This window comes from Odocoileus virginianus, unplaced genomic scaffold (assembly GCF_023699985.2).
Source record: "Odocoileus virginianus isolate 20LAN1187 ecotype Illinois unplaced genomic scaffold, Ovbor_1.2 Unplaced_Contig_15, whole genome shotgun sequence".
Classification (NCBI taxonomy): Eukaryota; Metazoa; Chordata; class Mammalia; order Artiodactyla; family Cervidae; genus Odocoileus; species Odocoileus virginianus.
Window position 1 is genome coordinate 1,917,324 of NW_027224332.1, and position 26,551 is coordinate 1,943,874.

Sequence of the window (26,551 nt, forward strand, 5' to 3'; positions counted from 1 at the left end):
TCCTTGCTGGTACCTGTGCAGAAGTTTATTTTAGGAATTTTAATACAACTTGCTTAACTCTGTAAACATACCCACTGCAAAATAAGAAACAATGAGACAAGCAAGTTAATGTAGAGATCAAATTTATTAATCATGGATTTACCCAGGGTAGCTTATTTTTATTAGATATTATTCATAGCTTGTATTGACATCTGATTTTGCAGAGAAATTATACGATCATTTTTATGAAGATAATTAATACTCTGCAAGGCAAATTGAGTTGCTTGAAGTAGCACGTTTTCTAATTCTCCAACAGAGCTTGGTTTTAGTTATCAAAATCAAACTCTGAATTTCTACACTTAACTTGATGTGGCACAAAATTTATTCTTTGCGTATATTTGCTAAGTGCTCTGGTTCTTCATGCTGAAACATCCCAATTTCCAGAAATTTGGCTGCTAGACCAAAAGAATATCAGGGACCTTCAATTAAGGGTTAAGATTTCAGTAAAGAAAAATATATATATACATATTTTATTATATACAAAGAACAACAAAAAGTTTTACCAAGTAAACAAAAGAATATAAATTACATTCATAATCAATAGCTTCAAAAAGCCCTTAAATCAGTGTGACCTTTTACACAAGATAAAGGCCTCAAAATGGGGTCACACAGCCATTAATCAGAACTCAGGGTTTTTCTCCCATAATAGCAATGTATATTCTGGAGAGGATGGCTTTTTGTGAACTCTGTAGGAGCTAATATGTTAGGCCTCATAAAGGAATGAAATGCTTTTTCACTTCTGGGGGAAACAAACAGGATACTTCCAGGGTTATGTTTACTGTTGACAATGATTTTAGAGATAACCACAGAAAAGTGTCAAAGATTTCTAGATAAAACTCTGGCTATCTCATAATAATGGATAGATACCATTTTCTAGCTCTACAAATGGCTCGGTGACAAAAAGGGAGAAAGTGAGCTGAGCAGGCAGAATGAAAAAGTCTAGGGAAGGAGGCAAGGAAAGATAAACATAATTCAATCATAGCAAGAAAAGAAAGGATATGGCCTTCCTAAGACCAAGTCCTGGTGATATTTACCTATATAAGTTCAAGCCTAAAAGAACACTGCAGCATCTATCTATCTGCTATTTAGTAATATACAAGAAAACATTTTTCATTTGTTCTGAAAGCGCTATTTTATATCAAAAGCTAGAAATACATATTTACTCCATGCAAATCCCAAATGAAATCCAACTTAACATAGAGGGAACTACAGCAATGACAGAAAAAGATAGTAAATTCAACTACATTTACAGTACTGCCTTGATATTTTCTACTTGTTTTTAATCTACACACAAGGCTGAAGTTCTGGGGTTACAGGTTTTATTTTTCATTTCCTTAAAAAGTAAAATTACCAATCCTCAAGTTAACTAAAAATTGTTCTGGGCTCGTAGAGGTAATCTGCTCTTCGTAACAGGTTGCTCTATGATATCTTCTACTTTAGACTTCTCCAATGGATTAGTGCCTCTGTTTTCTTTGTCTTTTCCATGTGATTTTTTATGCTGTGGATTTAAGGGAGAAAATTAAGTCAATATAAAGTAACATGTGACACATATTAATCATGTTCTATTTTCAAAATTCTCTGGTTTACAGGGAAGAAATTAGGTGTGGAAAACTTTAGAAATACTCAGCGCAAATTTGAGCCAACACTTTGCCTGGAAAGTAGAAATGAATGCCTTCTTATTTTATCACCAAGTGGGGGGTGTGTTTGAGAAAGGAATTTAATTTTCTGTATGGTTTTCCAAAAAAATAATTACAGATTTTACTGTAGGGCCATGGTTATCAACAGGGAGACTTTTGCCTCTTGGGATGTTTGCTTCTCTCTGAAGATGTTTTTGGTTGTTAAAGCTAGAGGGGTACTGCTGGCTTCCAGTGGACAGAAGCCGGGGAAGCTGCTCATGAATACCATGTAATACTCAGGACAGGTCACCACAACAAAGAATTCGCCAGCTCAAAATGTCAATAGTGCTGCTGCTAGAAATCATGCTCTAGGGAAACAAAGATGGGCTACTGTACAAAAATAGCAATTCTGGGACTTCCCCGGCAGTCCAGGGGTTAGGACTCTGTGGTTTCACTGCCAGGGCCAGGGTTCAATACCTGGTCAGGGAACTAAGATCCCATGGGCTGTAAGATGCAGCCCCCCTCAAAAAAAAAGAGGTAATTCTATTTTAAGCATAGATCTATAGGCTATCTCAAGATACTTTTTATATAACCTATATTTTATCTTTTTAAAAACTTATTTCATGTTTCTCATTTGGGAATACTACATTGGAATCCTTGTACTTGCCCTTAGAGAGCTTTATGTAACAGATGACTTTCCTTATAGACCCATTCATCAATTCTTAGACAAACTGTAAAGCAACTTTGGAGTTCCTAACCTAGAAAACTTCCCCAAATCAGATAGATATCAGAGAAAAAAATAATTTCTGGACTTTAGCTAAAGGTCTCAAATCCAATCCCAAGTCTTTTCTGGTACTGTAGGAACTTCCTTGCCATAAGTGAGCCACTAAGCCTGGCCTTCAGAACATCATATGCTGTAATAATGAGAGAATTTTCAAATAGGGATTAAGCAGTCACTAAAGTTCTCTTATCTTTCCCTTTCCTTAATTTTATAAGATGGGAGAGAGGGCTGAAAAATAGAAATATATCTAGCATTTTTTAATAGTAAAGAATAAAGCAAAAGGTAGGAAGATTTGGGGGATAAAATTGCCTTGATGAAGGGAGGGAGGAATTTAAGAAAATCTGAGCTAGAGCAGCTCAGATTAATAGGTTAATAGGAACCTAATAGCTTAATTTAATAGTTTAATAGGAATGGAGACTCTTTAGATCATGGTGAAAGCATAGACACATCAGAAGCAGCACTTCAACTATGATATAAAATGTAGACATTAACATCCTATGTAAGGAAATTCTTACTTCACAGACTCTGTCTAGGCTTATGCCTTTAAATGAGAGGGAAAGATTAGACAGTTTAATGTTATACTCCCAAAAGTGGTGAAAACCGGAGAGGCATTCAATCTCAATTTAAATGTTTTAGCTTTCAAAGTCTGGCTGTGGGCAGAGATAGGCTCCAGGACATCCACGTCAAAGGTGGAGGGAAGAGAGAAATGACTGCTTTTAGTATCATTCTGAGTATGGAGGAAGTAGAAAAGGGGTAAGGATAAGAACAGAAGATTACCAGCCAAGGATGGGAATAAGTCAAACTTTGCGTTTGTTTATCCTACCAAAAAATCCCTAAGCAATTATACTTGTGTAAATTCTTTAAACCAGAAAAGTTAACAAGCCATCCCAAAGGAATGACTAAAATACTTTTCCTGTTCCATCCATCAAGAGCAATGCCTTTATACTGGATAGCAAATGACAGATTTATGTTAGATGTGGAAGGGTTATCTAACAAGATACAATCAGGTACCTGGAAAAATGGAACCCCACCACTTGACGAACAATCCAAACTAGTATCTACAGATGGTTCCTGAGTTAGAGGTTCTTCAACAGTGAGCACCGGAGCCGAATTTTCTTCATCCAAGTCCTAAAACAAAAAGCTAGATGAATTGATAAATTCCCAGGGCTTAAAAATCTTCACATGGTGGGGGCAGGGTTAAAAAAAAATCTTCACACAAGGCAGTTTTCTTCTTTGAAAAATAACACAATGTCCATTACTTAAAAGTTAAACTTCAACAAAATTAGCAGAAAGTCTATAAAATAATAAAAATAATTCCTGTTATGTTTTCACATAGAGAAGTACCTATAATAAAGTGTTAAATGTGATAATCTCAGAATAAAGAGATTATGGTTTACTTTTTACTTTCTTCTTTGTTACTTTCCAATTTCCCAACTTTTCTATAATTACTGTAGTTAAATGCACAGATTGTGGAGATTTTCTATGTTCTACTTCCAGCTCCATCCTTGTGATTTGGGACAAGGTAATTCTTAGTTTCCTCACCTGTTAAAATGGGGATAGTACTAGCATTCACCTTATGGAGTTACTGAGAGAATTAACTAAGTAAATATATATATGTAAAATGCTCAGAACAATGTTGAGCACATAATAAACACAACATAAACACTGTCTAGGGCTTCCCTGGTGGTCCAGTGGCTAGGAGTCCGTCTTGCAATGCAGGGACATCGGTTGGATCCCTGGTTCAGGAAGAACCTACATGCCAAGGAGCAACTAAGTCCACGTGCCCCAACTCTTAAAGACCATACACCTGGGGCCTGGCTCTGCGACAAGAGCAGCCGTCGCAACTGGAGAGCAGCCCCCGACTGTCACAACTAGACGGAGCCCTCATGCAGCAACGAAGACTTGGCACAGCCAAAATAAGTAATACAATAAATAAATAAAGGTAAATTAAAAAAAAAGTTTATGGGAGAATTCTAAAATTATGATGCCTAAAATAAATTTTACCTGACTAGTCTCTTCATTGTTTTCTGAACAGTTTAGCGTTGTTAACAGCTTAGGCTGTTTCATTTTCAACTGATCAAGGAGTTGTTCACGTGGCTGGGTTCTCACCAGTGTTGATGGGTATACATAATTTTTCCTCTGTGGGGTCGTACCTTTAGTGGATATAAGTGGCAAAAATTGAAATGTGGCTTATGAGTACGGTTTTTTTAGTTGAACAATAATTGTTTTATAATATTGTACTGATTTCTGCCAACATTAACATGAATTAGTCAGTTATACATATGTGTCCCCCTCCCTCCCCCCCGGAACTTCTCTCCCAGCAATTTTTTTAATGCTAAAACTTATACTTCCCAGTAAGTCTTTGTCTTCTAAAAATATAACTACTGCCACATATGTGAATCAATTCTGTTATCTGTCAGGCATATGTTGCTTAAAATATTTCCTATATTGACAACTCAACCAACTGCAAGATCCAACCTATGCCAAAACATGAATTTTTCCACCTACAGAAGATGTATTGTAGGCTCTAAAAGGATTCAGAGTGTTCTAAAAAAAATGACAATATTATTGGAATAAGACACAATTTTCTCAACATGATCAGTTAGATAGGAATAATCATTTTACTGTAAATTTGGTGGAAAGTAAATATTAACCAGCTACATTTCTTTATAATAATTCATGTTCTCATAATTTACACAGGCACTGGCCTTTTCACTTAACATTTATATTCCTAATTTCATTGAAAAATGGATAATAAATATCAAGAGTCTTGGGGAAAAAAATTAACTAGCATCCATTAGTGCCATCTCCTTTTATAACTGCTTAAAAAAAAACAAAAACAACTTTAAAGTATAATTTACATACCACAAAATACACTCAATGATTTTTAGTAAATTTAGAATGTCACGACTACCACAACCTAATGAATAACTCAATTACTCTTCCTGTGTTAAATAGTTTGTTACACCTTCTCTCATGAAGGCCTCCCTGAATACATTATAGCTTATACTGCTGTGACCTCCCAAAATGGTAATTCCTGAATGCCAATCTAAACGGTCCCTGACAAAAGGAGAGGTACACATAAAAAATGTACAATGTGGTAAACCTTGCATTAAACTAGATTTATTTAATTACATTCCTCCATTTTTGGTATTAAAATGTCCTTTTACAAACAGTGCTAGATAGATGGTAGGCTTTCTTTTTTTTTTTTTTTTTTGGTAGGCTTTCTTTTTGTGCTCTCTTTAGCACATTTCTAAAATGTGCTCTCTTAATAAAGCCAGTTACCTGAATGTTTGTAAACTTTTACTGAATTATGATTGCCCGAGTTTCTGGGAGCATATGCCATGTATATCATCTAATGCTTGATTAAACCTACTTTATGATTCCAGTTTTTCCATATTTGAGTTAATCAGAGTGAGATGGTAAATCTGTGTCAGGGAATGGCAGGACCTAGTTTCTAGGAACAACTAGCACTGTATACAGTTGAATTCAACTTCAAAAAATTTTTAAATCAATTTCCCTTTAAAAGTACCTGTTGGGAAAAAGAGACTCAGATGTATAGAACAGACTTGTGGACTCTGGGAGAAGGCAAGGGTGGGATGTTTCAAGAGAACAGCATTGAAACATGTATACTATCTAGGGTGAAACAGATAACCAGCCCAGGTTGGGTACATGAGACAAGTGCTCAGGCCTGGTGCACTGGGAAGACCCAGAGGGATCGGGTGGAGAGGGAGGTGGGAGGGGGGACTGGGATGGGGAATACATGTAAATCCATGGCTAATTCATTTCAATGTATAACAAAAACTACTGTAATGATGTAAAGTAATTAGCCTCCAAATAATAAAAATAAATGGGAAAAAAAAAAAAGTACCTGTTGGGATATCCAGTTTCAGATCCTGTTGTAGAAAGCAGTTAAGCTTAGTCAAACCTATTTTTACGGTTTTATTAAGTTCTTGACTTTGTGTCATTAATTCTTCTTCATCAGTAGTTATCTGACTGAGAAAAAAGTTTTGCTGGTTCTCATTAGCTGCTTTATGCCCACTTAATTGTTCAGTAAGCGCTAAACTTGAAGTCTCACAGCCTTGGTTTACAACCTGTAAATGATGCAAATGAGAGTTCATTACTAAGATCAAAGTTGCCCGTCCCTTATGCAACATTTTAAATTCTTACCTTGAAATTTTCCATAACAAAGGTTTTAGAAATACACGTAAAAGTATAAATAGTAATACTAATAACCTCTTTATATTCACTACCCAACCTCACCATTTATTACTACATGGGATATAGATCAATTAAGACTGGCCAGTTACTCCTGCTCTCCACCAAGACAGTTTTGAAGCAATTTCTGTATCATTTTATCCTTTTATATTGCGTATTTCTCCAAGAGTTAAGAACTTTTTAAGATCACTCTCACATCTAAATGGCATCACCGACTCAAGGGACATGAGTTTCGGTAAACTCTGGGAGTTGGTGATGGACAGGGAGGCCTAGCATGCTGCTGTCCATTGGGTCGCAAAGAGTCAGACACGACTGAGCAACTGAACTGAACTGAACTCACATCTAAAAAATTTAGCATTCCTTTCTTTACATCAAACGTCTAGTCAGTGTTTAAACTTCATGAGTTCTCTCATGTTTTTCAGACTTGTTTGAATCAGAATTCATCATTAGATTTGGTTGATGTCTTAAGTAAATGACTATATTTCTCATCAAAACAGATATTCTAAGAGTAAAAAGGGCCATTAACAATAATTACCCCAGTGCAATAAATATAAACAAGGACTATGCTAGGCAAACCAGGGCTTAAGGCCCTCGAGGTCTGAACTCTTTTGATATAGGTTATCCATACTTTCTGCTTTGAAAGAAAATTTCATTGAAGAAACCAGGTATTTGTGCTCTACTGAATATCTCAATTATTAGATATGTTCAAGTGCACCTCTATTATTTTCACATGTTCATTTGTCCTCTGTATTTTCTACAAATTAGTTAGATCTAAACGCTTGATCTAGACCAGGTTTTAACTTTTTGGCAAGAATATTTCATAGGTGGTACTGAAAGTACATAATGCCTGGTTGTGTCTCTCATGTTAAGATTAATCGGTGTGGGGAATTCCCTGGTCGTCCAGTGGTTAGGATGCTATGCTTTCACTGCCAAGGGCCGAGGTTCAGTCCCTGGTTGGAAAACTAAAATCTCACAAGCTGCACGGAAAAAAATCAACCAGTGTGTTTGAGTATGGTTACCTTCTTAGTTATACAGATCTCTCATCAGCTTTTGCTCAAATGGTATATGCAGTCACTAATGTCCACAAGGATTATTTCACTAGGGGTTTTGCAAGATGGTGATATCCTAATTCTATCATTTCTTCTGCATTTTACTAGCTGGAATTCTTTGAAACACTTTTCGTCATCCATTACCCTGCTAAACCAAGACAGAGTTCTTTCAGTAAAGACAGATGACCTTTCAATTGTTTCCCTTCATTTACTACTTCTTAGAATAATTTACTGCTTCCCTAGCATGAACCAAAGGAGACTAATGAAATTTCTATGAATTTATCAATTTTAACATATTTTATATATCTTAATCATGAGTTTGAGTAAACTCCGGGAGTTGGTGATGTACAGAGAGGCCTGGCGTGCTGATTCATGGGGTGGCAAAGAGTAGGCCACGACTGAGTGACTGAACTGAACTAAACTGAATCTGTTGTAGCACTTATTCCTCATGATGCTCCAATTGTACCACCTCTAAATAAGGGAGTGTCTAGGTTGGCTCCTAAGTCTTTCTGAGACAATTCCATTAATCTTTAACAGCATCTTTACTTTCTGGTATGACAAGATCTATAGGCTCATCTGGTATATTTCCTGCTCTAAACCTGAAATTACCTATTTTTCTACTAGTCATGGTTCCTTTTTGTGAAAATAGGTTATATAGATTAAAACACTTAAGTTATTTTACCTAGTTTGTAAGAATAGTAGTAAAATCCTTTCATTGCACAGAAGAAAAACCAAGCCACAAAGGGTTCATGCAAATATTAAGTTCAAGCAAACCCACAAACCTATCAGATGTCTTCTGAGTAACCAGAACAATACCCTAAATACTTAAAGCAATAACAGGTTTGAATGTACCCAAACAAAAGTAAAAATGATTTATAAGTGAAAAGTATTATACACCAAAAGACAGCATGCTCTAAACCAAAGTAACTAACAAATCAAAAACCAAAGATAGATATAGGACAGATCAGACAAATGTTAAATCATCTGGAGATCTAGGAAACGTATATGTGAAACAAGATCATGTATAAGCATAGCAACTGTTATCCTTACAATTTTAAGTTATTCATTATACTTTAGCATGTGTTTTGAAGTCAATTCTTAGCCAAGAATATAAAATTTTCTGATGATCACTGTTCTCCCCAAGGGAGGTTCCAGTTACAAAGTAATTACCTTCAATAAATTCTGAAGTTCCTCTTGTCTTTTACTTAACCAAGATGCCCACTGTTCAGAAAAACAAAGTGTGCTTGTGTTCAGAGCCTCGCATCTCTGTTTGGTCTCTTTAGAAATTATTTCAAGGTTGCTACTGAGTTTATCACAGTGTTTCTTAGACTCTTCAACCAATTTTCTACCTTCTTGGTTAAACTGTGAGTTCCTCTGACAAATCATCCAAATCAGCACAAAATTTTTCACCGTGAGAAGTTGTTTTGCTAATTATATCTTTAGATTTCCTTTAGGAAAAGAGAATAACACTGTTAAAATGAAAAACTAAGACTCAAAGGATTCATATCTTGCCCAAGATCACATGGCTCAAAAATGGTATATTCAAACCTAAGTAGTCTTATTCCAGAGTTCAAGTTCTTGTCTTTACACAACAGACTGTTAACACATCTGTGACTAAATGACTTTTGAAAATATCTCTTTTCTTATAAAACCCTTTTCAGCCCTTTTCCAGATGTGACACTTTACTTCATACCTCTTAGAATATTAAACTATATGGTTATTAAAATGAACTCTGCCTAAGTGTTTTACTCCTTCTGAGTTGCTCAGTGGTAAAGAATTCACCTGCAATGCAGGAGATGAGGGTTCAATCCCTGGGTTGGAAAGATCCCCTAGAGAAGGAAATGGCAACCCACTCCAGTATTCTTACCTGGAAAATCCTATGGACAGAGAAGCCTGGCGGGCTACAGTCCCAGGGGTTGCAAAAAGGCTAGACACAATTTTAGCAACTAAACAACAGCAATTGAATTATGTTACTTAAGAACATCTCCTATTGCCTGTAGCCTCGAGATTATAGTCCCTAAACTGTCCATAATCAGTTAAGTCATTCTGTTCTTAAGCAGTTTTGCCTTGTCTCTGACACAAAATAAATAATAAAAGTTATAATATTATAGAACAAAGTCAATTATAAAACTTTCTAATGATTAAAAGACAAGTCTATTGAGGTGTGACAAATTATACATATAGCACATATAGTGCAATGTAACATAATGCTGATGCGAAACTAATACACAATATATATTTAAAATTCATCAATGGCTTCCTTCTTTCCCTAAAGTTCCCTATACTATCAATAGCATTCAAAGTCATCTCACAGGAGCAGAATTAAACTTTGGGGAATGAAGGTTACCCTCTACTACCACTAGATGGTACACCATGTGAGTAAATCAAGTGAGGAAGCAAATGTGCCCCAAACCAAAGTTCAGCTACAGATAAAGTGGAAATAATTGAAAAAGGGAAAGAGAATGAAGTGGTAAGCTTGCAGGCTATTGACACAAATCCATCCCCTCAAGGAATCACAACCCACTAGAAATAAAAAGTGGGGAAATGCTTCCTAGATTCAGAATCTAGAAAGAAGAGTTCAGAGTGGAACATGCTATAATGAACAGGACCAATAACAGAATTGAAAAACTGATGACAGGAGTTAGTAGTAGGATAGATAACATCCAGAATTCTAGAGCTGTGTCATTCAATAGAAACATGAGTCATATACACAATTTAAAAATTTCTAGAAGCCATATTAAGAAATGAAAAACAATAAAGCAGAGGAACAATGTACTGGCTAAATATAGCATATGTTTAAGTACAATACATGAAAACAATGCGTATGAGATAGGAAGGAGGAATTGGGAATACACTGTTAAGGTCCTTTCATTATACATGAAACAGCAAACTATTTGGAGGTGGATTAAAATTATTTTAAAATATATATTATTAATCTTAGGAAAACCAGTTTTAAAAAGTAATTTTAAAGGCATAAATGACAAGTCAATGGGAGATAAAATGAAAATATAAAGATGCTTGACTTAAATTAGGAAAGGAAAAAAAGAAAATAAAGCACAAATGATGCAACAAATAGAAAATGACAAAATGGTAGGTTTTAATACAACCATACCAATATTTAAATGAGAATGGTCTAATCACACCAGATAAAAGCCATACATAGTTATATTTGATTTTTAAAAAAAAGTAAGACCCAATTATATGCTGTCTATAAGAAATCCACTTTAAAGACTTACTTCCAAAGTAAAGAGATGGAGAAAGCTATATTATGCAAATAGCAATCAATGGAAAACTGACATGTTTGTATTGAAAGAAAGTGAAAGTGAAGTTGCTCAGTCCTGTCTGACTCTCTGCAACCCCACAGACGGTAGCCTGCCAGGCTCCTCTGTCCATGGGATTTACCAGGCAAGAATACTGGAGTAGGTAGCCATTTCCTTCTCCAGGGGATCTTCCTGACCCAGGAATCGAACCCAGGTCTCCTGCACTGTAGGCAGACTCTTTACCATCTGAGCCAGAAGTTTTTGAATTAATTTCAGACATCAGACTTCAGAATAACAAAAATTATCAAGGATAAAAAGGGACCCTATTAATACATAATGATAAAAGGTCAATTCTCCAAGATATATCACCCCTACTGTGAATGCATCTACAACAGAGTATCACTTATATGAGGCAAAAACCTGACAGAACTGAGAAGAGAAACAGACAAATCTACAATTAAAGTCAATTTCAATACCCCTTTATTAGTAGAACAAGTAAACAGAAATTCAGTAAGGATACAGGTGACCTGAATAGCACTACCAATTGTCCTAAATGACATGTTTAGAACACTTCATTCATCAAAAGCAGAATACAGATTTTTCTCATATAGGTAGCACAGGAATGAAGCATGCCATAATAAAACTACTAGGTCTCTGAAAATTAAATTGTTATTGGAATCACAGCCCCAAAAGGTGGGCCAAGACCTTCCCACTTAAAAAAGATTTAAATAGGGTTCTGAATCGCCTAACATAATAAACAAAATGTCAGGAAACAACTGAAAACCACTCTGGAAAATCACACCTTGAATGAGTGAAGACAACAGGTACCAACACTGAGATAATTCAAATGTTGGAACAATTTCATAAGGATTTTAATCATCCATCATAAAAATGTTTTCAATGAGCAATTAAAATACATCTAGAAAAAATAGAAAGAGAATCTTAACAAAGAAATAGAAGAGATTTTTAAAAAGAAGTAAAAGGAAATTATAAAACTGAAAAAAGCAGTAATTGAAATAAAACATCTCATTGAATGGGTTCAACAGTAGATTAAACAGGACAAAAGAAGGGTCAGTGAGCATAAAGACAGATTATAGAATTTACTCAATCTTATCAAAGAGAAAATAGACTATATATCTATAGTCTCAGAGAACTATGGGGCCACAATAAAAAAAAACAAACACTGAACATTTGTGTCATCAAAGTTCTAGATCAGAGGAGAAAAAATACAGTGCTGAAAAATGTTCCCAAAGACACAATGGAGGGAGTTCCCTGGTAGTCAAATGGTGAGGACTTGGTGCTGCCATGGCCTGGGGTTCAATCCCCAGTTGGAGAGCTAAGATCCTGCAAGCTGTGTGCCAAGGCCAAAAAATCAATCTTCAATCTTGGTTTGAAAAAAAAAAAAAGGATGAAAATTTCAAAGTCTGGTGAAATACATAAGTCTACAGATTCAAGAAGCTGCTGCTAAGTTGCTTCAGTTGTGTCTGACTTTTTGCGATCCCACGGACCATAGCCCACCAGGCTCCTCTGTCAGTGGGATTCTCCAGGCAAGAATACTGAAGTGGGTTGCCATGCCCTCTTCCAGGGGATGTTCCTGACCCAGGGATCAAACCCATATCTCTTACCAGGTCTTTACCACTAGTGCCACCTTCAAGAAGCTGAGCAAACCCAAAGATGATTAAGTCAAAGAATAAGTGAACACATATCTTGAAAGCAGCTACAGAGAAACTGCCTATATATGAACAAGATTTGAATAACTATGGATTTCTCATCTCTTGGAGACCAAAAGGAAATGAAACAACATATTCCAGGTGCTGAAAGAAAAGACTTGTCAACCCTGAATTCTATAGCCAGTGAAAATATTGTTCAGGAGTGAAAGGAAAATCAAGATATTGTCAGACAAAGCAAAACAGCATTTGTGGGCAGCAGAACTACCATAAAGACTAAAGGAAGTTCTCCAAACAGAAGAAAGCTTGAAACTTCAGGAAGGAACAACTTAATGGGCAAAAATAGGGGTAGATATCAGAATATCCTTATCCTTGTGAGTTTATAATATCTACAGGCAAAAATCTTGACAAATCCCATCCCTTACACAAAAAATTAAAACCAGATCATGAGGAATTCCCTGGCAGTCCAATGGTTAGGACTTCGTACTTCCACTGCCAAGGACTCAGATTTGATCCCTGGTCAGGGAACTAAGTTACTGCAAGCCATGTGGTATGGCCAAATTTTTTTTTAAAAAACTCATGGATTTAAATCTTACATAAGGGGACTTCCCTGGTGGTCCAGTGGCTACGACTCCGTGCTCCCAAAGCAGGGAGCCTAGGTTCGACCCCTGGTCAGGGAAGTAGATCCCACATGCCACAGATAGACCAGGTGCAGTCAAATAAATAAAAATAAAAAAATAAAAATTAATCTTACATAAAATTATAAAACTTCTAAAAGAAAACATAAGTCTGATTGAGCTATATGATAAGGATATGAGACTGGCAAGCAATGAACTATAAAGTAACATTGAACACTAATGCAGGAATCAGCAAACTTTTTCTTTAAAATCCAGATAGCAAATATTTTAGGCTTACAAGTAGTCTTTGATATACTCTTTGTGGTGCAAAAGCAGCTAAATACAGCCAAAGGCAACACATAAACAAACTGGCAGATGGAGTAAACAAACATGGTTATGTCCATAGAATTATCTGCAGTAGCAGGCATCCAGCCCAGAGTCATAGTTTGCCAAACCCTGCTCTAATTAGTAAATATATATTTCATCATGAATATGAGTTAGAAATTGTTAAATTACTTAATGTGTATTCTAAAATTGAGCAAATATGTAAATATATTGTGGATGAAAGCCAAGTTTCTCACAGTCTGAAAAAGCAGCACAAATATGGACTGAAAAGATACTTATGTGCACATATATGTACACATTCACACATATATTTCCAGCTATGTCCACCTGAGAAGCCTTAGAAGAAATGACACCCCAGTAGCAGTAAGAACATCTAGTGCCCAGATCTTGGTTTCTATTACTATGATTGTAGAGCTGGAGCTGAGAAAGTACAAGATTACTGGAACACCACACTATGTATCTGTCTGTTAGTTGCTCAGTTGTGTCTGATTCTTGGCGACCCCTCAAAAAAGACAGATCATATCAAAAGGACACAGAAGACAACTTGAAGAGGCTCTCACTAGTCAAAACTGGGACAGGGAGTTCCCTGGCTGCCCAGTAGTTAGGGCTCCATGCTTCTACCGAAGGGGACACAGGTTTGATCCCTCTTCAGGGAACTAAGATCTGACATGACATGCTGCACAGCCAAAAAAAAAAAAAAAAGATAATGACAACAAAACAAAAACCTGAGATAATTTGAGCATCAAAATAAAAATATAAGTGGATGATAACCCAGAGGATAAAAGAATCCATGAGTACATGATAACATAAATGAATAAGAATAAATGGCAAGGGAAAGGGAAAGCTCTTCCTCTCAGTAGAATGCCAGCTATCAATGATGGGGTTAGAAAAAGATCATTTGACAACCACTATCATAATTATTTCAGACATACATATCAATGGATTCTAAGAAGAACAGGATACTTATATAGTTTCAAAGTATCTCTCCTTAAGTTCTTTATTAATTGCAAAGGAACTTTACAGGGGAGAAATCTAGAGGACAACACTATACCCAAATTATCAAAGTTAAAATAAACCTCTTGATATCTGAGATGCACTAAGAACATACTACTTTTGTGTTATTCTTGACAACTCCAACTAACCATGAAGGCCACCCCAAATGAGGGACACTCTACTAAATAAATATTCTATGCTCCTGGAAAAAGAAAAGGCCATGAAAGACAAAGACTAAGCAACTGCTCCAGATTAAAAGAGACTCAAAGAGACATGACAATTAAATGCAATGTGTGATTCTGAATTAAATCCTGGACCAGGAGGAAAATCTTTTTTTTTTTCTTATAAAAAACATTAGTGAGAGAATTGGCAAAATTTGAATTAGGTATGTATATTAGATAAGAGTAGTTCTCAATTTAAGATAATTGTTACAATAGATAACTAATAAGAACCTACTGTATACACAGGGAATTCTAGTTAATATTCTGTAATAACCTACATGGGAAAAGAATCTAAAAAGAAATGGATATATGTATATGTTTAACTGATTCACTTTGCTGTACACCTGAAACTAACACAACGTTGTAACTATATTCCAATAAAATTTTTTAAAAATTTTTAATAAAATAATTATTATATAAGACAGTATCTTATGTTTTTAGGATATACACTGAAGTATTTGGGGGAAAGTGGAGATTACAAAGACCCTAACTTATTCAGAAAATTATATATATATAGTATTATATATTATATAATATATATATCTGTATCCACTGTCATTCAAAAGATTGTTCATCTACAGGCAATATTATATAATACAACATACTAACTATATGGGCTCCCCTGGTGGCTCAGATGGTAAAGAATCCACCTGTAATGTGGGAGACCTAGGTTCGATCCCTGGGTTGGGAAGTTCCCCTGGAGAAGGAAACAGCTACTCACTCCAGTATTCTGGCCTGGAGAATTCCATGGACAAAGAAGCCTGGTGGTCACAGAGAGTCAGACATGACTGAGCAACTTTCACTTCACGTAACTTCAACATAGTATATAATATTATATAATTATTTAATATAATATATAATATTACAGAGACAGGGGGAGAGAGGAAATGAGGATGATAAAATGAACATAATAAAATATATGAGAAAATGGGTTGATCGTATTTGTACTATTTAAACTTTTTATTCAGAAAGAATTTCAGGTAGAGAAAAGCTAAAGCAAATTTAAAAACAGCTTACTGCTCTGTATTTTCTTGAACACTGCTAACTGGTTTCTGGATGTTTTTACACTTTTCCTCCAAATCACAGAATCTCTCCTCCCAAAGATTGAATAACTGGTAAAGTTCCTGTAAGAAAGGTGTGGGGAGGGAAAAGATTGAAATTATAATGGTTAAACTTTTTACTCCATACTGATATAAAGTATTTTCCCATAGGTGAGAATGATGCACATTCCTGATAAGAGATCTTTAACTCCACCTCTGACAGAGGAAGGTACTAGAAGTGATGTTAAAGGAATAATCATATTACAGGCATTTTTTAAAAAAGTAAATAATTAGCAAACTTTTAAATTAGCAAGCTATTTTAACTATAAGTAACAAGTTACTTTCAGTGTACCTCAGAACTAACCAAATATACCAAAAAAAGAACCATTTTGACAGATACACATAGTTGCTTCTTAACTGATAACACTACTAGAAGGAAAAGTAATGCTGAAAATTTAATGGATCAAGCAGTCCAAAAATATTATCAACTAATATAGCTGAAACATTTTATAGAACCTAGTTGGATCATTTTAATGTCAAAAGAGCTTATCATTTTCTCATATGTGGCATCTTGAAACACATCTCTGAATAACACAGCAGCTGACAATACACATTTAACCCATTGATTTTGAATAAAATGTCAGTATTTCTGCTAATCTCAAAGTAGAGGGAAATGCAGGTATTAGATTTATCTACATGTAAACAGGTTTGTCAGTGCTAACCTCAAGTTCTAGAATATCTAAGAAACAGCTCAGTTAGTAAACCTGCTTCTTTTAAGCCAGGGAAGTCAAGTCACTCATGCTAAAATACTTCTCACATCATAGGTGTTCCTCAGAATATATACCTAAAAAGATCTAGACAGGTTTAAGGCAAACACTCTATGAAGAGGTATAAGAAATTGCTGCAATTTCAAATTTCAAGAATATGTTCTAGAAACATATAGAAAAGCTCCTCCAAAAATGGATTCCTTTCAGGCAGTATAATCACCACCATAGCTATAAGGGGATCTAAATATTGCCAGATGTTCTCAAGGACTCAGTTTCCTCATTAGAAAACTGAGCTAGTAATAGAACCTGTATCTATGACTGGTGGGAGGAATAAATACACAGTGAGTTGCTCAATAAATGTTAACTATTACTTGTACTGAATTTCAATATTAACCTTTTGTGTGAAAAGTTTTATGCTTATCAGTTAGGGAAACAATCTTATTTTAAAGTTGCTTTAGTTTTTTTTTCATTCCATCCAAGAGGGGTGTTTTTGTTTTGGTTGGTTTGGTTCCTTTGGTCGCAGTGAGCAGCTCGTGGGATCTTAGTTCCCTGGCCAGGGATTGAACCCGGGCCACAACAGTAAAAGCATGGCGTCCAAAGCACTATACCACCAAAGAATTCTCTCAAGAGGTTATTAAATGATTACACATGATAATGGATGATTCACAAGCTTCATTCCCATCTCAAACTTTACATGGCACCATAATTCAAGTTAGATATATTGCATAGGATGTGCCAACAATCCTATTAGTAACCTAAAAACTCCATGACTTTGCTTGGGTGACCTTTTTAGCTGTGAACGCCAGGTCATAACACAGTAACTGTTAGTTCAACTACACCAAGCTTTCTGAAGACAAGGGCTTCTCCACCCAAGCAGGCTGTAAATAAATTCGGAACCCAGCATCACCCTGAAGGAAATCTGACTTCACACTGTTGGGGTAGTTTACCAAAATGGCTTCAGAGTAGACTGTTTTTAAAAAGACACATTTATTCAGTGTCATGATCAGACTATTACATTTAGCAATCAACAGAATAGGTGCAAAAAAATAAAATCTACATTAAAACTCTCTGTTGGAACGCTTTACACTTTCCACAGAACAGAACTAAAATTGTTTCAATTTTAGTGAATATTGTGACAATTAGTCACAAATATAGTTCTCAAGTTTTTCTGCCCATACACATAAGTATTGTCTAAAAGGTGTCTTCTTTGAAGCAGCTAGGCTCTGCCACCACTGTTCTTGGCTGAGTTCATAAATCTATTGCAACCTATAGCTTTCCCTGTCACTTCTCTGGCTCTCCTCTCCTGCTAAGCTTTGTCTCCTTCTGCCACGACTACAGCTACTGCTGCTGCTGGAACCACTAGAGTCACCTTGGTTATAATGTAGATACAAGTTCACTTTAAATGTTATAATCATTTTCTTCTAATTGTACTCCCAATGGTATATTTCTGCAGCTTCATCTTTCTTCTTGATATGAAGAAAGGACTGTCTTGTCTCACTGTGCTCTGAATGTAGCAAATCATCAAATATTAACTGATCAAGAGAAGTACTCTTGATTTTCACATTAATTACTGTTATAAGCAAAAGTGCTGACAGTATTTTCAGGTTTCTCATTTAGTTATATAGCATTCAGTCTGTAACAGGGATCTAAAGATCATAAAGCTTTCTTTTTACACTCAAATCACCTATATACCTGTGAATGGATTTTCTTTGTTTTCTTCATGTCTTCAGTTAAGTTTTCACACAGCTTCTGTGATTCAGCCAAGGAAGAAACTGTATTTTCTTTTAGTTCATGTAGATTGTTACACAGTGTACTAAGAAAGCCATCCATTTCCTTCTTCTGATCTTCTATCTTTGAAGAGAAAAAAAAATTTTTTTTTTCTTTTCTTAAATGTCCTAGGGGCTTCCCTGGTGGCTCAGTGGGAAAGAATCCACCTGCCAATGCAGGAAGACACAGATTCGATCCCTGATCCAGGAAGATTCCACGAGCTGCGGAGCAACTGAGCCTACAAGTCACAACTATTGAGCCTGTGCTCTCGAGCCCAGAGGCGCAGGTACTGAGCCAGCATGCTGCAACAACTGAAGCCCACGCGCCCTAGAGCCTGTGCTCCAAAGTAAGACAGGGCACCATGATGAGAAGTCCACACACCACAACTAAAGAGTAGCCCCTGCTCACTGCAACTAGAGAAAAAAGCCCTTGCAGTAACAAAGACACAGCACAGTCAAAAATATATAAATTTATTTTCTTAAATGTTCTAAGTTTATTTTTTATTTTTACTTTTTTGAATACATATAAAATAGAAAAGGTAGAAAACAGTATTGCAGAGAAAAGTCCCTTCCTTTCCCCTCCAGCCCCTAGAACCCCAGTCCCACTCCCACCTCTGAGAGGGGATTGTTACCATTTTTAAACACATCTAGAGGTATTTTGGGGCTTCCCAGGTGGCCCTAGTCATAAAGAACCCATCTGACAATGCAGGAGATGTGGGTTTGATCCCTGGGTCAGGAAGATCCACCTGGAGGAGGGCATGGCAACCCACTCCAGTATTCTTGCCTGGAGAATCCCACTGACAGAGGAGCCTGGCAGGCTACAGTCCATAGGGTTGCAAAGAGTCAGACATGACTAAAGTGACTTAGCACACACGCAGAGGTATTTTATTATCCATATTTAGGCAGGTATGCATACATATGTATGTATAACCACATATGGACACACACCATATGATAGACCGCTATGTATGCTATGATGCTTGAAGATCATTTCCTCTCCTTTTTCTTAGCCATGATTCTGCTGACCACATCAACGGTCAGCATCCTAACCACAGCATCCTCTCTCCTCCCTCCTCCAGATTCCTTCTCATAACCCATGGGTTCTGCATGTAGATACTTCTCAACTAACAAGTCCTGGGTCCCTTGAATTCATGTGGAGTTTCTTTCTTAACAATTTGAGATAATAAGAATATTCGTTACCTTATTAGCCACAATCGACGAAGTCTTGAAAATATTCTTCAGTTGACTATTGATTTCCAGTATAGATGCCACAGTTGGGGATAAAGCTGTTCCCAGTGAACTGAGGAGGTCAGTCTTAAGTACATTCTGGTTTGAAAAATAAATACACAACTCTTTAAAAAGGATATTTTCACTTCCATAAATCTGGCTAGTTAAATATCTTAAATACCCTGTTAACTAAACACATGCATATTAAAATCCTAAGTGTCCGTTCTCTTTTATATAGTCTACAGAGCCCACTACTACAGTTTATATTCATCATAAATCACTTAATCCTGCATATAGGAATTAAGAAATGGTCATTTTATGTACAATAACTTCTTAATAGTCTACTATAACATAAGTCAGAAGAATTCAGAAGAGGGGAAAATGACAGTCATTTGATAAAATTTCAGCAATGCAAACAAAGAAAGGAAAAAAACCACCTACAATTATATTTCAAAGAAATAAATTTCAAACAACTTTAGGTTACTAAGTCAAAAGAGCTGAAACCAAATAGCCTTGAAAAGTAGGCTCTGGGTTGGAGGCATTTAAGTTTGAAGAACTGGTGATTTACATTCTATTGGATAAGAACTTGTCATGGTTCTGGTTCTTGTCAAGGTATATAGAAAAGTTAGAAAGTATTGTAGATTGGAAATTTTTATAAAAAGAAGAAAAAAATTCTGAACTAAGCTCCTATCACTAGGGCAAGGATGAAGAACTATAACCAAATAATTAGTAAATGCTTAAAAGAGTACTGGTTTTCTTTTGAAAGAAGAGCTATCATACTAATTTCAACTCATTCTGTGGGAACAGCAATCACCTCTTCAGACTCAAGCTTGCTTATGACTTGGTAGGAAGACATCAATAAACAGAGACTACCATTTATTGAGTGAGTGAATCAATCTTCATACAGCAGAAACTAACATTGTAAAACAATTATGCTCCAATTTAAAAAAAATTCCCAAAAGTAAGTACCAGTGAGCATCTTTTAACTTTGTCAAATTTGGGTGACTAAAGAAATCTACCTAGTAATGTCATGCAAGCACTGAATTTAGGCAGAATGTTAGCTAACATGAGCAGTATTTACTTGGAAAATGTTCAACAAATATTGTTAAACTCAAAAAGGGAGGCAGAGAGCCTATACAGAGGGAAAAATCAAAGTAAGTTATATGGCCAAGAACTTCCTAGACAAATGATACAATTACAAAATAAAGGGTATAAAGAAATCAGGTGTGGAGAAGGTAAACAACATTGTATACTTAGATGACTGGCTTCTACAGAATTATGGAAAAAAGCCTCACAGATACAGGCCAGAAGGACCTGATTACACATATTGGACCCCACAAATTGTTATATATGTTCCCCAAAATTCTATAAGTCATTTTTCTTACACGTTTTTCTGTATTTCTGTAGTTTTAAAGTTAACTACTTAATATACCCTTCCGGTTGGGTCAGTGTAACATTAGCATGACTATTCCAGGACCCTTAAGAAAAGGATAACTGACCAATTTCTGAGCCAGCTAACAAGTCATAGGTCCCTTGAATTCATGTGGAGCTAAACCTACAACTCTTTCTAGTTATTAAAAGGCATACGAACTCCTACACTCTATGTTACAGAATAGAAGTGAAAAAGGTTTCGAAGGTTATATATATGCTATTGGAAATTAATTTTTCTGGGAGGAAAAAAGCAGTGAAGAGACCTGTCTTTAAAAATATAAACCTACTCTATTGAAGTAATCTGTTTACCACTGTGTCTAGTAAAGCTTAAGATGAAAGAAGAGCAGTTAACATTGTTTTGGGGGACTTATTAAATGTAATCAAAGATTTACTAACAATCAATTCCTGAAGTACAGTTTTACTTTCTGCTGCTAACGACTGTTCCTTCAATATCATATTAGACATCTAAGAAACAAGTGTAGACACATTTTCTGGAATCGATGTGAGAGATCCAAGTGCTGCTGCAGTAGTAGTGTCTAATGCAGAGACATTGGACGTCAACAGGGTGCCTACACCAATAAGAAAAAAAAATGTCAACTTGAATATAAATATATTTAAACACAAATACAACCGTGGCAAAATTCATATCCCTGTTGTGGAAATTTGTAACAAATAAGCTTAAAATAATTGACTCACTACATAAGCATGGAATTATTTTAAACATAAATTATGTTCTATAGTATTCAGGAAGCACTTGGCACATCTGTAAGTGTATCAGACCCAAAACTGTAAAGTGTAAGAGTCAGAATAATCTAAAAATGAATCTCTAACTAAAAGGAATACACAGGATTACTGTAGATAAAAAAGGTTAAAGAAGAGAAACTAGAAATCAATCAATAAATTTTTTAGGGGTTAGCTTAGAGTGACTAGACTCTAAGTGACTTTTTAAATTTTTCATGTCTGCATCTTCCAAATTTTCTATGGTGAAAATAATACTTTAATATCAGTTTTGAAATTAGTCTCACACTAAACACAGTAAGACTGGAATAAGAAATGCTTGAACTAAAGATGGTACTGATGAAATTATTTGCAGGGCAGCCAAGGACTCACAGATGTAGAGAACAGACTTATGGACATGGGCAGGGGGGAGGAAGGAGAGGGTGAGATGAATGGAGAGTAACATGGAAACGTATTACCATATGCAAAAATAGATGCCAATGGGAATTTGCTATATGACTCAGGGAACTCAAACAGGGGCTCTGCAACAACCTAGAGGGGTGGAATGGGGAGGGAGATGGGAGGGAGGTTCAAGAGGAAGGAGACATATGTATACCTATGGCTCATTCATGTTGATGTTTGGCAGAAACCAACAAAATTCTGTAAAGCAACTATCCTTCAATTAAAAAAAAAAGAAATGTTTGTACTTACCAAACGAGGTCTTGTGAACTTCTAGCATGGCCTTTTGTTTCGTGCTGCCATCCTTAATTAATTCTTCCATATTATGAAACAGACTATTCAAGTTTTTGCCAAAAACATCTTGAGCTTCTGCATTATGCTGATCAACTGCCTTCTTACGATCCAGTTTAGAATGGAGACCAAATACATCTTTTGTAGTTTCTTCAACTGTGTTAAGCAACTATATATGATTTTTAAAAATAAGTGTTGATAAGATGGATATGACAAAAGCAATCTAATGAAAATATCTGTGCTTCATTAAAGACTTCTAAAAAGAACAGTAAATTTTTTTTTTTAAAGAACCAGTAAATTTTATATATAGTTTCAGAAGAAATTTTAAAATTCATGCCAATGTTTATTTCTCCTCCGCTAGCCATCTAGACAAGGAAAACTGATTTTGCCAATCAATTTTAATAGTTATGCTCCCTCACCAATTTTTACCCAATATGTGTTACTAAGGCAGGAGACCCTGGTTCAATTCCTGGGTCAGGAAGATCCGCTGGAGAAGGGATAGGCTACCCACTCCAGTATTATTGGGCTTCCCTTGTGGCTCAGTTGGTAAAGAATCTGCCTGCAATGCGGGAGACCCGAGTTCGATCCCTGGGTTGGGAAGATCCCCTGGAGAAGGAAAAGGCTACCCACTCCAGTATTCTGGCCTGGAGAATTCCATGGACTGTACAGTCCATGGGGTTGCAAAGAGTCAGACACGATCTAGTGACTTTGACTTTCATGTGTTACTAATTTCCGAAGGATACACCTAATAAAAAGTGAGTACTTTCAACATCATCCATCATTAGAAGATACTAAATTCTTGATGACTAATTAGTCTCAACCATGACCACAGGTAAAGCAGTACGACACCATTATTCTAAACATCCACAAAGTATATTAAAGTCAGGTTCTATTTTCAAAACTTTAAGAATAGACTTTCTTAAATAAGCATCTCCAGTGAAGAAAATCTAGATGAAATAGTAAAATAATGTTTCTTAAATGGACAGAAGTATCATTTGGAGTGAATAAATAGAATTTCACAATTTCTTACCTTATGCTAAGAAAGTTACTTCTAGCCATTCTTTAACTTCTTTAACACGACTACAAATAAAAACAAAAGACAAACCCTGCTGGCAGCATCATGAAGTCTCTCCTCAGTACTTTCCAAAGCCGAGGTGATATATTCTTCTTCAACAAGCTGTAATTTTGTTTCCTGCAAATGTCTTTGAGTGGTTTCAAGTTCCTGTGTCTTACTTTGCAGGTCAGATTTGCACTGGTTAAGTTCATTTTTACTATCCATAAACAATTCTGTAACCTACATATAACACATGAAACATTTTTGTTTTAGAATTTAAAAATGCTGAACTGGTCATTGACACACCTGGCTAGCTCATAATACTAAAAGAACCAAACAATTTCCACATAAAAGTTGTAACAAGTTACCAGGTAGGTTAGAACATTTCATATGGTAACTGGTTTCTTCCTATAACTACTACTACTACTACTGGTGGTCCAGTAGTTAGGACTCTGCATGTCCAGTGCTATGGGCACAGGTTTGATCCCTGGTCAGGGAATTAAGATTCCACAAATCATGGGGCACAGCCAACCAAACAAAAACAAGTAACAGGTCTAATGAAATGGTGTTAATTCTTCAGATGTCCTTTCAACACTGCCAGTGTGAGGCTGGCACTGAAGGGTCAGGTCTTTCAACCTTAGTTATTTAACATCTGGTTTCTCCCAACATCTGCCTTTTGTCACCTGATAAACATGTTGATGAAAATGTCTCAGAATTTACTATACAGCTTTAATATTAAATTATACAATTCAGCTAATTTCTTAAAATGCTGCATTAGTATGTGTCAAATAGAATAACTTCTTCAAAAAAGACTCACTTCTTCATTATCACTAATGATAATTTTTAAAAAAAAGTGTGACACAACTTAATTTTAGTTTAGAGGTCAGCAAGAAAAAAAATCTTAAAGAAAAAATATCAGGTCCCTCACATTCTGAAATTGCCTTTTAATATTTGCTTTTTACATGACAGTCAATACAGTTTTGAATGCTTACCCTATTTAGCTCTTCCTCAACAGCAGCAATTTTTTCAACCAATTCTACAATTTCTTCCTCTTGAACAGTTAGTTTTCCACTCATAGCTCTAAAATAAAATTTAAAAGGATTTTAACAGTGAATATTGTTTCCTAATGCCTAGAAAATTTACTCTAACACAACTGAGGCAGTTACATATCATCTCTACTGTTTATCACTATCATGATAATGATGCCTAAGTATCAATAAGCAATAGATACAAAGTGCAAAAAACAAATGTATTCTTTGTCTTAGGTTTATAAACAGACTGTTTTTCTTGTTTTCTCCATTTTGAAACTGAGAATCCCTACCGATTACAGGGGAAAAAAACATGTATGTATATAAAATTTGAGAAGCTACAAAGGTGACAGAGGACTATAACCCACATAAAGCAGAGGTAGGGGATACAACTAGGTGTCTATAATCAGGAATATGAAGAATAATAAGACAGGCAGAATCCAGAAGAGGCTTGTGGTGTGAAAGCATCAGGTGTCACAGGAGGAAGGGGTAAAGATAAGGGGCTAGCCCCTGGAAAACTAAAGTATGTATACAGAGCAATTAAACCTCCTGCCCCCAGCACACAGACCCCAATACACACCCCAACACACATACCACTATCACACCACCACAAAAGTCCTCATGAGATAAACGATTCTTCTCTAGAGCACAGCTTCTCAGCTTTCACACTACTGACATTTTGCACCAGACAATTCTGGTCTGCTTTAATGAGCCTCTCTGATTTCTTGAGATTAGCAAGTGTCAGAAGTGAGTGCTGTCGTTTGCATTCTTCTAGTTCCTTTGTAACTACCAACCATTTTCTATTCCACATTGTGCTTAAATGACAAAGAATTTTAAGAATGTAGATTTCCTCAAACTATTTGCTAGAGATATTGATTAAAGGAAAAGATAAAGTTGAGGTGGTATAAGAAGAGAGTTCATTCTAACAGTCTTTTGATAACTGTATCAGTTTTTAATTGGAAATAGCTCTTCAAAGTAGATGAGATATTTGAAATGCTTTCCTATATTAAATGTACAAGAGGGATGCAACATTGTTATTAAATGAATGATACAGTTTAGGTAAATAATTTTTAATTGAAGTATAATTGACTTACAATATCACATTAGTTTTGGGTGTACAACATAGTGATTTGATACTCTTATACATTACAAAATGATCACCACAATAAGTCTAGTTATCAACTGTCACCACACAAAGGTAGTACAATACTACTGACTACACTCCCTATGCTGTACATTCTTAGAAATTAATTTCCATAACCAAGGGCTTACCTAAAATTTTCTTCAGAAATGTACACTCCATTTTTTTCACGAGTTGCAGCAAGATCCCGTTTCAGACGCTCTATCTCTTCTGTATATTCCTATGCAAGAAGAATGTTATGTCAGTTTAGCACTTCACTTTTTTTCATTCAGTTTGGGGAAGATTTATAATAAATAAAACAAAGTTAGCCCTCTTATCTTTTTTAAAGCATAAAAATATGTGATTAAAAAGTCACAACCTTACTTTTCATTCAATATTAATATGGTTAGAATAAAGTCAATAGCTTTCATTCATTATAAAAATACAGGCTTCTGAAGAAAAAAACAACCCCCACTAGCCAGGTTGGTCTCCAAATCTCATCTCACACAAAAGGAACCAGGGTTTCTTAGGGAAGTGTCTGACTCCAGGATTGGGGCAAGAAACATTCAAGATGAACCTGGAACATCTTGTAAAACAAAATAGGAAGGAAGCAAAGGAAGCTTAGGCCAACAAAAAAGACTCAAGAACCCACTGAAAAGGTACCCAATGGCCAGAGAAGGAACAATTTGAACGTCAGTGAGGTTATTAACTACAATTGTTAGCACAAATATTCTAAATCCATGAGTTTATAATGACGTTAAGAAAGCTGGGAAACCAACCCATTATTCTCCAAACTGTCAAAGGAAATGAATCAAGCATTTGTCCTGTCTTTCCTATAAGAACTA

The 26,551-nt window shown here is 35.7% G+C and overlaps 1 protein-coding gene across 1 annotated transcript; it reads right to left on the reverse strand.

Moving 5' to 3' along the window:
* Positions 1 to 105: 105 nt before the first annotated feature.
* On the reverse strand, positions 106 to 25,947 carry LOC110122456 (kinesin-like protein KIF11; the record flags this gene model as incomplete). Its single annotated transcript, XM_070464106.1, is given in 14 exon segments — positions 106 to 1,537; positions 3,448 to 3,564; positions 4,441 to 4,589; positions 6,308 to 6,530; positions 8,874 to 9,069; positions 9,071 to 9,151; positions 15,824 to 15,930; positions 18,306 to 18,464; positions 19,580 to 19,705; positions 21,434 to 21,606; positions 22,466 to 22,673; positions 23,610 to 23,798; positions 24,551 to 24,638; positions 25,859 to 25,947. Coding segments are annotated over 14 exon segments (2,037 nt in total), but the record flags the coding sequence as incomplete, so codon positions are not given.
* Between the last annotated feature and the right edge of the window lie 604 nt (positions 25,948 to 26,551).